General features: G+C 26.3%; 3 protein-coding genes across 5 annotated transcripts in view; 1 reads left to right on the forward strand and 2 right to left on the reverse strand.

The window, feature by feature from the left end:
* The window catches only part of eIF2D (eukaryotic translation initiation factor 2D), a 2709-nt gene extending 779 nt beyond the window's left edge, over positions 1-1930 (reverse strand). Inside the window, exons 1-6 of the mRNA XM_035870050.2 lie at positions 1750-1930; positions 1284-1671; positions 902-1216; positions 482-814; positions 236-378; positions 1-60 (exon numbers count right to left, since the gene is read on the reverse strand). The exon at positions 1-60 is cut by the window's left edge and continues 21 nt beyond it. Of these exons, the coding sequence (XP_035725943.1) occupies positions 1-60; positions 236-378; positions 482-814; positions 902-1216; positions 1284-1671; positions 1750-1805 (1295 nt within the window). The 5' untranslated portion in view covers positions 1806-1930. The remainder of the gene's footprint in view (positions 61-235; positions 379-481; positions 815-901; positions 1217-1283; positions 1672-1749) is intronic.
* An 876-nt stretch (positions 1931-2806) lies between these two features.
* On the forward strand, positions 2807-12298 carry LOC118443387 (PX domain-containing protein kinase-like protein). Of its 3 annotated transcripts, XM_085659185.1 has the most exons (8): positions 2807-3215; positions 3526-3811; positions 3903-4327; positions 4404-4580; positions 4648-5058; positions 5138-5294; positions 6502-6678; positions 12096-12298. In XM_085659185.1, the coding sequence occupies exons 1-8, from the start codon at positions 3114-3116 to the stop codon at positions 12212-12214; spliced, it is 1854 nt and encodes a 617-aa protein (XP_085515311.1). In that variant the 5' UTR covers positions 2807-3113; the 3' UTR covers positions 12215-12298. The 3 variants fall into 3 exon arrangements, with proteins under 3 accessions (XP_085515311.1, XP_035726204.1, XP_035726201.1); XM_035870311.2 differs by lacking the exons at positions 6502-6678; positions 12096-12298 and adding an exon at positions 5363-5394; XM_035870308.2 differs by lacking the exon at positions 12096-12298 and having other exon boundaries at positions 2809-3215; positions 6502-9889.
* Taz (tafazzin, phospholipid-lysophospholipid transacylase) lies at positions 10130-13936 on the reverse strand. The gene is made up of 5 exons (XM_035870319.2): positions 13587-13936; positions 12183-12311; positions 11501-11744; positions 11155-11409; positions 10130-11031 (listed from the first exon to the last, which is right to left on the reverse strand). Exons 1-5 carry the CDS (start codon positions 13879-13881, stop codon positions 10992-10994), a joined length of 963 nt encoding a protein of 320 aa, XP_035726212.2. The 5' UTR covers positions 13882-13936; the 3' UTR covers positions 10130-10991.
* Between the last annotated feature and the right edge of the window lie 407 nt (positions 13937-14343).

Raw genomic sequence — 14343 nt, forward strand, 5'->3', positions numbered from 1 at the left:
TGTTTGACATATTTTGTAAAACACTCTCTGATTTGTCGTCTTTCTATAGTGTCGCCTTTTCTGTAATCATCACATTGCAGGAAAATATATACAAATATTTCTCATATTATAATAAAGCGTAATCGTGTATGATGAAACTTTTCTTGACATCTGTTCTGTACAAAAGATTGTGCCTTCTGCAAATATCGTATCGCAATAAGACAATAATTGCCTAAAATAGTATATATTTACTTACTCGTATCCGTATATCGATAATATTGGTAAAACATCAGTAGTTACTTTATAACAGTCTGATACACCAACTGTATTTGAAGCAACTGGTTCTGACGGTACCGATGTTTCATTAATAATTAATTCTTTTAACAAGGGATGTTTGAACTAAGTGAAAAAACAAAAAAAAAAAAGAAATGATGTTAGAAAGAAAAATTAATTAGTCATAACTGTTTTAATAAATTTCACCAAATTAATTATTAAAAATTACCTCCACTGACAATAAACTTTCCACTCCTTTTGTCACAGAAGTATTAATAAGTCCTTTAGCCTTCATATCTGTCAGAAAAACAGATAGCTTTTTGTATCTTGATTTTTTTATATCTATATTTTTATCCGGTGGACAGGCTGTTAATAAATGATTTTTAAAAAAATTAGAGGTTAACATGGGCAGATCATTGGCTTTGAGCGTTGTTTTGCATGCTTTTAGAAAGCAATACTCTAATAATTCATCCATTTCTTTTGTAAGATCAACAAATTCAGATGTTCCAGAAATTGTGTTTGTTGTACTTTCTGCTTGTTCCTCCTTTTCATTTGCAATATCCTATATGTAATATAAAATTTTTATTTAGAAAATATAAAAATTATGAAAATGTATTATTTTAAGATTTGAAAATGTAGATATACTTACTTGAGATATGGAATCAGTTTTATCAGCATTAACATCATCATTACCAATTTCTAATTCATTTATTAAATTAGACAATGGTTTAGCATCGTCAGAATCATTTTTTGTAATTTCTGATTTTTCATTATCTCTTTCATTGTCATCTAATTGATCTTCTTCGGAAACATTTGGAAGACCAAGATCAGGTCTAACAGGTGATTTTCCTAATTGACAAAGATTATCACCCATTACATGATAAATTTGTATACATTTCCCACGACCTGCAGATAAATACATATCTTCGCTGGATAGTGCAGTAACGCCAACAGCTATTGGTGCCTGTTGTAAAATTTCAAATAATTATTCATAATTCTTTTGTTTATCATCTCAATTAAAAAAGCAATACCTTATTTTCTTCTGTGTTCACTGATACCGGTGTACCTTTTGCTAATTTACCATAAGAATAGAATGTTATTGGTTCTTTTACCACTAATCCAGGTAACATCAAATCTGCCCCTTCAATCAATTTTGGTAATACTTGAATACGCATAGTAAAATCATGTAATAAATGTGGATGATGCCATAATGTATAGATCGTTGGAAAAAACATTGACGAGGATGCTTCTAATTGAAAGAATAATGGTATTCTGGCAACGCAATATAATTTACATAGTTGACCATTATGAGTTACTATTCTCATTACAGTAATCGATTCTTTTTTTGGTAACAAAACTTGTACCGTTTCTTCTGTTAAACAAGAGTACATTGATAATACATATTCGCATAATTTTTTCCTGGAATCATATCAAAAATCATATAATTTAATAGATATAGAAAAATATGTGAAATAAAATGAAATATATTAAACTGACCTTTCAGTACCCTTTAATTGGTTATTAGATTTTACTTTGAACGGTTTAATAAACATCGTAATTTTTGTATTATTCCAAATAACATTTATAAAAAATTACATACTGTAAACACTCTAGCGAATCCCCATTCGTATGACAATCACTTGTGTAGATTCAATACAGTAATGCTAATATTGCAAACACATACATATATATATATATACATATATAAGTAAATGGAATAATATTCCAAATGTACTGATCAGAGAGTGCGTCCGTTTTGTAGGGATTTTTATCGTTTAAGGTTGTTCATCACACTTTCCCTAGAAAAGTATTTGACTTTAGCGACAAGTACGGATAAAATATGAACTACAAGCGCAAACAGGGAATATTGTCATCGCCATATGATATCATATAAATTCATAAACTTAAATAAATTATATTTATTTAATTGTACATAATATTATAATAATCGGATTAATTTTGGTTAGAATAAATCTCACATTTATATTTTTCTTTAATGATTATATATTCGGTCGCATTAATTCGCGTTAGATAAGACACAATGTTACGCATTTATTTTACGATATAAAAACATAAAGAATAATAAATATAATTGATACGAATATTAATGAATATTTATATATCAAATATTTTATATAAGTATATATATACTTACGTGCTTCTTTTTCTATTGTTATTATTATTTTATAATAATAATAATAATAATAGAATAAAAAGAGAACTATTTTTTTTCTATATGAAAAAAACTAATGATATGATTTTTATAAAGATAATATATAATATATAAAAAATGATATCTTGTTCATAAAAATCGATTTAGCATTATGCCTGTTACTCATCGTTCGTGTTAAACATTATAAAATCTGATGTAACGAATAGCCTTAACTTTATCCTTTTAGATTCAATGATACAAATAATTAAACATTTATTTTTTTTGCTTTGAATCATTTCAAACAACGATATGTTATAATAATAATATCCTTTATGTTCGTCGTATTACCAATCGAAATACGCATTCGTGAATATCTATGATACATCGTTTGTTTTCTGACTGTATTTTATTTTTAATAAGTAGTAGCAGGTAATAGTTCTTGGTTGTGACGTTAGTCGGCGACGAATTAATAAAATGGTTGTTCAGGATTGATGCTTCATCTAAATAACGTATATGCTATTGTCAGTGAAATTAAATACCAGGGAAAATATTTGATAACAGTGAGGTCAATGTTATCATTGAATTTACGTTTACCAATGCTGAAATGAAGCTGAAGTATGTTATGTATGGTTACGCGTTGGATTTACGCGGAATATTATCGCAGATCGCCCCTGACGGGCTCTGCGTTTCATCGGATTAATATTAATCAATGGCTTTATTTGAGAAGAGGTATACTAATAAAATATTGTTAGATGATACAGAGAAGTTGACAAGTGTCATTGAAAATGCTAGAACAATTGACGGGCATACGGTAAGTTTTTCATTTTATACGATCTTTATATTTAATTATAATTAACTATTGATAATAGTATTTCGATAATTTTCATGTATTTTTTTTAAGAATTTTTATATTCTCTAAATGGTTCAGATAAAGTTTTTTTCTTTTTTTCCTTTCACGGTAGGATAATAAACGTCGTCTTAATTAGCAAATAGTCTTATTGTCAGTATTTTATTGTTTTCTTCTTCTTTTTTCTTTTTTCTTTTTTCTTTTGTATTCTTTACTCTTACTTTTTCTTTTTTTTTTTTTTTTTTTTTATTTTTCTTTTTATTTGTTTATATAGGAATATGTGATTAGAGTACAACGCGGTCCTCTACCTGAAAAAACGTGGAGAGTGAGCAAACGTTACAATGACTTCGTTCAACTTAATGCAGTTTTGTCATTATCAGGCATTGACCTGCCATTACCTCCTAAAAAGATCATTGGAAACATGGAGCCTGACTTTATAGCTCAACGTCAATTAGCTTTACAGAATTATTTAAATATAGTACTAATGAATCCCATATTGGCATCATCTCTTCCTATGAAAAAATTTTTAGATCCTGATAATTATACAACGCCGTTACATGGTAGGTCATATAAAAAGATTTTGTTTATTTGTATATTTTATGGATTTCCTTGTTTATTCCTTTCCTTTTTTTTTTATATATTCTTTTGTAGAAATAGCACTACAGCAAGTATCATTAGCTTTACGCAGTGATGCTAATTTCGAAGTTGGGAAAGCTATTCCTGATATGGGATGGCGGTTAAGAAAATATTATTATACTGTTAAGAATCGTCAAAATCCAAAGCAAGAATATTTACTTGCTTGGGTAGAATTTGGACCAGATAAGCATCTTCAGGACAAAGATATGCAAGGGGTTTTCAAAAGTCTGGGTACTTTGAAACATAATTACATTGAACCAATAGTTCACCAGCATGTAACAGAGAATGGAGCTCTTATGATAAGAAATTTTTGTCCAACGGGTACATTGCGTGATATACTTTGTATGACCAAACCTAAGCAGTCATTCATAAAAAAGTATGGAAATCCAAAACAAGTTAAATCACTCACATTACCTGAAGTTACTATTTATGGTTATCAGGTTAATAATTATTGAACTTCAAGATGGAAATAAATATTAAAGTTAATAGTTCTTAATTTAATGTATCGTATTACAGATATTGGAAGCATTAAGTTTTTTACATGAGAAAGGATTACCTTATGGGCATCTACATACAGGCAACATATTATTGACACAGGGATGTGCTAAGTTATTAGATATAGAAAATGGCCTTTTGGGTTTACCAGCATTTTATAGGCCTTATGTTGTTCAGAGACGAAAACTTCATGCCACGGTTTGTCCAATATTAAATAATTAATATATAATCATTTTATATAAACAATTAAATTGACTTTCTTTAGACTCAAGTGGATGTCTATTCGTTTGGACATGTATTATATGAAATGGCATTTGGCAGACCATTATTAGAAGCAATGTGTTCTGAAATGCCAACTTGCGATATAACATTGAAAAATCTACTGGAGGTAATTTTATCACCAGAAGCTCTCAAGCAGGACTTACCTAAGGTTCAACGTTTGCTAGAGCACCCATTTTTTGAAACAGTGCGACGTACGAATCTCGCTATCAGTTCTATAGAAAAACCACATTTTAAACTTAGTAATCATTTGAAGGAAGCTTTACAAGAAGCAATGAATAAAGCAGAGCAAAGATTGAGAGATGAACAAAAGGTAGTTAGACATCAGAAAAGGCTTGTGAAGGTTCAAGAATTGATGAGCACTGAAGAAGAAATGAAAAAACGAAAACAGAAATTGGTAAGATTTTTAGTTTTATTTTAAATATAATAAATAATCATTATATCGATATTAATGGAAATCTTATTATCTGTACTAGAAAAAGGAGCAAAAATTAGCACAGGAACAACATATGTCTAATCAATTGGGAACAAATGGTACAAAACAAGTAAATGGTAAAAGTTCAGAAAGATCTGATAGCCCAACGAGTACATCTACTGCTACCAGTGTTGGAACATTAACGCCCCCATCGCTTGGTAAGTTTTCCTTAGTCATATTATTATTATCTTCATTAATACTAATCAATGTCCACCTTTTTAATCAGCTGGGCACAAAAGTTGATGGCGCATACTACGGTCATTTCTTTCACGTAGGTCGTTCATATGCATTCATGTTTGTTAATCTTTCTGCCATATCATCGCATGAATATACATACAAAATTTCTTGCATATGTTACATTACATTACATTACATTACATTACATTACATTACATTACATTACATTTATCAAGAATCATATACGCACTTTGTGAAACAGTTATATGAATTATGTATCTCCTTTATGAATCTTTATGCATGACTAAAATATATAGGATATTAAAGGAAAAAAGAGAGATTTAAATTTGGAAGACATATAGTACTTATTAAGTTAAGTAAAAAATGCTTAGTCAAATAGATGATTGACAAGAATTACCCTACCATACTCTTATTTTGATGTTTGCAAACAATGTCATGTACTATATATCTTACATATCAAAAAATACAGAAATATACAAAAACATGTTGACAAATACATCTTATTTTATAATCATTATAAAATAATATTTAAATTTAATTTTAGTGAAAGATAGATAGAATTGAATGAATTAGTTGCATGACCTTCCAGTCTTTTAATTTAAATACTCTATATTTTTGTGTTTATTTTAAGTACTTAGTTTATCCATCTCTCATTAATGATATGCAAGATTTACAGCAACAATTACTAAAAGTATCTATCAAATGAAGAAAGATAAGTAGAACAGTATTTGTAAACATTAAAATAAGAGAACATTAAGGTAAATATTTACGCACTATGTAGGATAACTATAAGTAAATCACTGTCATCACAAAAATTAAAAATTACTTATAACTCAATCAAGATCAATTTTTCAGCCTATCTTGATTAATCGTTGACTATCTTGTTTACTCAGTTTAACGAGTATTAATTAATGTCCTCTTAGTTCTGTGAATCCTTTCTTTAAACATCCTATGTATATATATATATATTTGTCTAATAAAAAAAATAGGAATATATTGTAGTGTTTTATATTCATAATTTTGTTGCAAATATATATATATATATATATATAATATTATATATATTATATATATACATATATATAAAATTAAATAGAATGCAAAAACTATATTTATGTCGTGATAAACATAATAAACGTAATAACATTGAAATATTTTTAATCTAAGGTTTTACAGAAATGCCACATGGTGATGTACCTGTTAAAAACATCAATCCATTACCACCAGCGTCTGTGTCATCTGGTGAAGTAGAGGCCCCTATATCAAAACCAGGCAACGAACGTGCAGCTTTACTCGGAAGTATCTGTTCGTTTGATAAAAGTAAACTTCGTAGAATTGTCAATGGTAATCATTAGAGAATCTTCTCAAAGAACAAATCATTTCGTAAATAATGTTGTTCTTTTCTTTTTTCTTGTTATAAGAAAACATGATTTTATTGAATTAAAGAAATGTTTGTTCTATACGAGAAAAATTTAAGTACAACATTTAAAAATTATTTAGTATTGCAAGTACCACTCTGTGTACATAAATCTACAAAATTATGGATGTACTGGTAAAAAGTAATGTAGAGAAAATATTACAAAAAAAAAAAATATATATATATATATAATTACATACAGTATTCTAAAAAAAAAATGTCATGAATGAATTGGAAGACTTAAAAAACTATAAAATTAAAGTTAAATGTATAATCATTATTAATTTTGGTAGTGCCTGAAATTATATAAAAATTTTTTTATTTATCTTATAGTAGTATTATATAGTACCAAATTTTCCAACACAAAAGATTTTATAGTCATACAATGTTTTTGTGAAGTATTAATGGTCTGAAATTATAAAATACTTCGTATAATGTTTCTAAGTGAAATGGACTTTTAAAAGAGAGAGAGGGGAGGAGGAAGAGGGAGGAGGAGAGAGAGAGAGAGAGAGAGAGAGAGAGAGAGAAATATTAAGTGAAAAACACGTATTCGTAAGATAAATACGATATTTAATTGTATCGTATTAAGAGACACAGATACATGAAATATAAATGTTAGTATTTCTTTATGTATATTTTATTATTTTTTTTGAGATGTCTCTTCGTGTAATGTATCTAAACTCATATTACATACGATATTTAATCTTATTGTATTAAAAGATGGAGGAGATATATGAAATATGATTATTATTATTTTTTATGTATCTTTTATCATTCTGTTTAGAGACATCTTGTGTGCAATGTATTTAAATTTATATAATATATGTATCCACTTATTATAGTAATCATGTTTAAAAATATTATTATAACAAAATTTCATGAAAATTCTAAAAGATATATATAGAAAACCAAATTTTAACGATTACAATGATAAATATAAATATAATTGTTTCTCATCTCTTATTATCTATATAAATTATAATATGCATAAAAACATCAGATAGAAGTAAACCACAACAACTAAAGAGAATTGCTTATATAGATTTGCATATATATCTCTATAACTTTTTGAACTGAATTCATATTCATACAGACAGTAAAAAAACAAAAAGAAAAAAAAAAGAAAAATATGAACACCAATTGTTTTTATCAGAATCTTATCAAATAAAATCTTTTGATTGTCTCTTTCTTTTAGAAACCGTCCAGAGAAAGATATAAAGGTTCGAGAAATTTTTTCATACCTTAAAAGGATTTGAAACTATTTAAAATATATAATAATATTTTTTACATCAAATTGTTTCTTTCATTCTAGATATATCAGACTATTATCGTTATGGAATATAATACGTAGACGAAAAACATAATGTGTCAGAGTGTGATAATGTCGTATTTTAGTTATTCCTTTCGTTAGCTTTATTTTTTTTTTATATATATATATATATATCTATCAAACGTTTATAATGATAAAAATGCATAATTTATGTTTACGTATGCGGAATATAAGGCGAGAAGATCGTATGTCCTTTTTGTATCATTTATAAGACCACACTAACCAATTTCATAAGTAAAAAAAAAAAAATATACGTGCCAAGACATACGTAATCATTGCGTTGATAATAACCTTCGTTATATTGTTAGTTCGTAAAATAAATTATCTCTCTGTAGGATACTATGAATGTCATTATCTATCGATGTTAAATCGGAAAATGTAATATAAACATTATTTTAATACACGTAATGTCCCTTGTATGTAGGGCTTTAAAATGTCTCTAGAATCAAAAATGATAGCTACCAAGGGACACAAAATTACATGATTAATTGTATTTTTAAATGAGTTTAAAAAAACGTGGAAAAAATTAATTCTTCCTCTAACGATATACTTGTGTGTACAGTGATTTAAAAAAAAAATTTGAGTAATGCATTTAACAAACAGATTCATATATTTTATGAAAAAAAGCAACTATTTCTAGATTCTATCCAACGTTTATTTTTATTATTATTATTATAATAAAATTATGTACACATTCTCATGTCACTTTAAGAATTATAGAAAAACTATATTATATGTATATGTGGCTCTAATAATTGTATTATGGTGTCAAGTAGTTTATACAGCTTATTTAAACAAACAAAAATATATTGAAAAGATTAATTTATAGTAGAATGTCATTGTTACCATAGTTACGTCGATGTATAAAGACCGTTAAAAAACATTCGAATTATTCCATATCAAAACAAAACACATTTTGCTATTTAATAATATAATATTATATAATGAAAAGTTTTAAGGAAAGATTCTTACACACAGAAAGGAATTATAATTTGAAAAATTCAAATCAGTTTAGAAAATAGAATGTTGCGAGAGAAGAATATTAACGCTTTGACTTAGCCAAAGACCTTTTTATAGCTACTACATACGTTTATTCTGAAAGAAATAATAAAAGAGTAAAATAAAAGCAGTAGTTATAATAATAAAGTTTTTATTGCACTGAAAATGACACATATAAAAAGCTATATATATATATGATGATGATGATGAAATATACAAATAAAGTATAAATATAAACCAAACATAAACTTAAAATAACGTGAAAGCAAAATTTAGAATAAATGCTCTTTTGAAATTTAAAAAATAATCTATTTAATGTTATTTTACTAAATAATATCTAATTTGAAAGCTACTTGATTAAACTTATAATTTGATGTTAATATATATATATATATATTTTTTTTTTAATTATATATCATTTATAGATGTAATAGGCTTCCAACAATGACATTTTTTTAAATAAAAGCAAGTGTAAATTATGCACACACAATCCAACAATTTAGTCTGTAATCAAAGCTAAACTATTCTAAAATTTACATATTTGGTTTACAAGGGATTTATTTAAAATAATAACAAATAAACAGAGAAACACGATAGAACAACATAAATTAGAAAAATATCACAAGAGATACAAAAAAAAAAAAAAAAAAAAGAAAAGAAGAAAAAAAAACAATATTTGCTGTAAAGAATTATTGTAAATACAGGTGTCTCTATTTCTTTTAAGTGAAAAGTAATAGAAATCATAAAAATACAAATTTTCTATTTTGTAAACGATTTTTAAAATTACTATAGACGTTATTCCTTGAATATTTATTTTATATAAATTATACTTTACATTTAAGATCCTTGTATACTTAATTGTATACTTAAAAGATGTCTGTAAGTTCATAGATATATAAAAATAGTATTTATGTTGTAAAGTTGTATTTTATGTTCTATTTATTTCAAATAGATTTTTAATACGATTCATTGATTTTTTCTAAGAACAAAAAAAATTAAAATTTTTTTTGTAATATTATGAAATAATTATGAAAATAAATATCAACGAATAGTGGAAAATATTATAATTGTATTAATGGTACAAACTTACTATTAGGAACAAGTTTTTAAAAGCTGATAAATGAGTACATGCAGTTTTTTAAATCATTATACAATTGGTAATTGCAATAGAATTATCATTTGATTATAATAGAATTGTCATCATTACTGTCATCGATACTGTGAACAAAGAAACCTTTTTTCCATGATCAAATTTATAGTTATAGTTTTATATATAGTTATAGTTTTTCAATTGATTATTGAAGATTATAAGGTTATCTTTTCAATCATACATATACATACATACATACATACATACATACATACATACATGTATATATATATAACTTTAACGTAACATATATATTGATGTTTTAATAATTTAACTTAAACTAAATGTTAAATCATGGAGTCATATTAAAAATACAAGTCATAGCATTTTCAAAATTATCTACATCTTGCATCTTCAAGAAATGTTTATTTAGGAAGCTTTTGATTAAATATATCGATAAATTTTTTCCATTCGCCTTTTTGTCATTATTGGCATAAATATGTACACAGTGGTGTGTTATTAAATTGATTAAAAAAAAAAAAAAAAAAAAATTATAATTTACATTGATAAATATTATGCAAATTTTGTAATCAACAAATATAGAAAGTTAGAAAAAAAAAAAAAAAAAAAAAAAAAAACAAATGGAAATTATACAATTACTAATTAATGGTTTTTTTTCTCTCCAATTTTGCATTTCGTTAATATTTGTAAAATGATATGTGAAATTTAAATTGTATATCATTATCGATACTTTTCCATCTTTTTATCGACAACTGGCGATTAAGGCTAGGAAAAAATTATCTGTGAAATTTAATTTGATGTCATAATTTTTCATGAAGCTTTTCCGTTGCTGTCTTTAATCTGTAAATTATAGGAGAATTAAAAAAAAGAAAAGAAAGAAAGAAAGAAAAAGAAAAAGTAAAAAAAAAAAAAAAAAAAAAAAAAAGAAGAAAAAGAAAAAAAAAGAAAAAGAAAGAGCTTTACCTCAAAAGTTCTTCCTGAATACGATCAGTGATAGCTTTTCTGGCCTCTATTTCTGTTGCTTTAGTTTCTTTCAAATTCCTCAACAACTCACTAAAATCTATGGGTTTACCATAATTCATGGTAACCTTTTTTCGCGTTTTAAACATATAAGGTGGCTCATTAGGAAGTACTTGATCCATGCCAAGATGACATATAGGAATTACTAGAGGTGTAACAGGAGATTCTAATATCAATCTTCCAATACCCCATTTCAACCTGGACAAAATCAAATATTACTTTCCATGCGATTATTCTTCATCAATTTAAATTATGTATATACATATGGATAAATGATAAATATATAGACCTCATGTTTTCCTTAAACATGTTGACTTTTCCTTCAGGAAACACGTGGATCCAATCCCCAGAAGTCAGCTTTTCGATGCAGAAGTCAATAGCTTCCTGATAAACACCATTGCCTCGTATGACAGGTATGCACTTGCCAAGCATAAAGAAGTAGGAATGCCAAACATTCGTGAAACAAATGTCATGTGCGGCGAGGGACCATCTCATCCTACGACGATTCAGCAAATGTCTCAGGTCCAGTGTGGCTAAATGAGTTCAGAGATTTTCTGTCTTTAATTCTTTCATTCGATCGATTAGCGACGTCATTCTGAGAAAGAAAAGATTATATATGTCTCAGAGGGAGAGCTTGCGGGCATATTCAGAATACGAAGAAACGAGAGAGAGAGAGAAAGAGAGAGAGAGAGAGAGAGAGAAAAAAAGAAAGAGAAAAAAAAGAGAGGGGGGCGGGAGAAATAAAAAAAAGAAAGAGATAATTAAAGTTTTTTCTTTAAAAAAGAAAAATAAATAATTTATTAGTACGTAGTAGATGATAAATACAATATGATTTATATATGTGTCTATGCATGCATAATTTATTAAAAATTTTTATGTTACAGGTAAATGCGTTGTGCAATCAGAATATGTGATGAACCGGTCGATGCTTCGTATATTTTGCGGTAACACAAATAAAGGTACAAACTTACCCCATATACCAGGATCGTCGAAACAACTGTGATGATTCGAGACAGTAATAAGAGGAACATTTTTCGGTCGTTCATCTAAGGCCCGGTTAATGATATGTTTGTTGTAGACCAATGCTTTATTCAGCCATTCTTAATGAAAGAATATTTTTATTAAGAAAATATTCTTATTATATATATATATATATATATATATATATATATAATATATTATATAATATATATATAATATATTATATAATATATATAATATATAATTATATATATATATAATATATAATAATGTATATATATATATATATTTCTTTTCTTATTAAAACGAGATTTTTATAATATATTATATATATAAAATATATTATATATATTTATATATTTTATATATACATATATAATATAGGTTATATATAAGGATTTCGTTTTGATAAGAAAAAATAAATGTAGTAAAGTAATAAATTAAAAAAAAAATCGATGATAATTGTTTAAAAATAATTTCTGATTAACATGTTAAATTTAAAATTATTGTCACGGACGATACTGACGTCATTAGAATGCTTCTTAGAATATTAAATAGTAGTATTACAGTAGTTTTAATGTGTGCAAAAAAAAAGAACAAAAATTAATTCGCATTCATTATTATATTATTTGTTATATTTACTATAATAATATTTATATACAGATTATATATAAATGAAATTATAAAATATAAAATATATTTATAAGTTTTCTCTTTACTAAAAAAAGAAAAAAAAAAGAAGTATCTCAAAACGTTATCACTTTTAATGAAAATAGAAATTAAATTAGAGCTGTGTAATAAAATAAAGAAATTAAAATTACCTTTATCTAATCACGTAGGACAGACATACGCATAACTCATTTACATATAATAGTTAAAACCATTTAAAGAAGATAAACTATTGCTGAAAGATAAACTTGTGATCTTCTATCAACTAACTACGTTTAATTTATTTTTTATGATATTCTATAATGACAATGAATTGGAAAGAAAGTAACATGTAAAAAACATTTTAATGGTACTTTACGTATCAAAAAAGTTATATTTTTCAGAGCGTAAAAGATATATATATGTATATGTATATACAGTAAATAAAAGTAAAAGTAAAAGGAATAAATTTATTGTAACAAGTGAAAGCACTGAGTCATTAATGAATAAAAGAAAATCAGAATCATTTAAAAGTACTTATTATCAATTATTCGTAATAATCCTTTTAAAATTCGTACGAGCATAATCAACAACGGGTGAAAAAAAAAAAAAGAAAAGAAAAAAAAAAGAAACTAGAAACAAATATTAAGAGTATACAACATGTAGATAAAATGTAAAGTGATCGTAAATGGTTCATTAAAAAATAATACTGCGTCATAATACGATATATAGAAACAGACACATACCTATGATGATCTTTGAGAATATCCCAACGGCGGCGAAGGTTATGCTACTCGCTATGTTCCATAATCTTGTTGGAGTTCGAAGTTTAGGTATGATCCACTTGATATCGTACATCATAGTGCTACGTTTCGTTGACTTCGGTGAACGAAGAAATGAGAAGTAATGTAGTTCTGCGAGGGAATGGGAAGCAGTATCCCCGCGAGGGACTGTCCACTCTTTCGTAATTCTGATCAGCCATCTTCCTGCCAACTTCACACTATTTTTCATGAAGTGCGTCACGTGAGATGATCGAATCATAACACTCGTCTTTAATGAAACGATACAAAAAGTTCTTTATTAATTCGATCGGAAAAATAAAATGAGTATCGATATCATTTACGTTACTAAGTTATATATATATATATATATATATATATATGTATATTAAATCGCTTACCACGAACGTGATGTACATGAGAAGGAAACAGCGCCTCGCTGGCCATGCGCGATATTAATCTTTAAAAAGCGCGCGCTTTTAAGTAATAAAATTGAATACTATCGGACAATATACATTGTATATATTTTGTAATTAAGTTTGGATATTTTCTTAGGTTCCATCTTTTAGTTCTTTGGTATTATTGCATATTGATATGGTGTAATCGATAATTAAAAGTTTAAGTTATCATTATTAATCAATATCGAACTGTTTTTGTTATAGTGAATAATAAATAAGCTTAGTCATGCAATATTTAAAAATAAAAAAGAAATTGCCATATAACT

This window comes from Vespa mandarinia, chromosome 9, assembly GCF_050613455.1.
Source record: "Vespa mandarinia isolate Hongniang chromosome 9, ASM5061345v1, whole genome shotgun sequence".
NCBI lineage: Eukaryota > Metazoa > Arthropoda > Insecta > Hymenoptera > Vespidae > Vespa > Vespa mandarinia.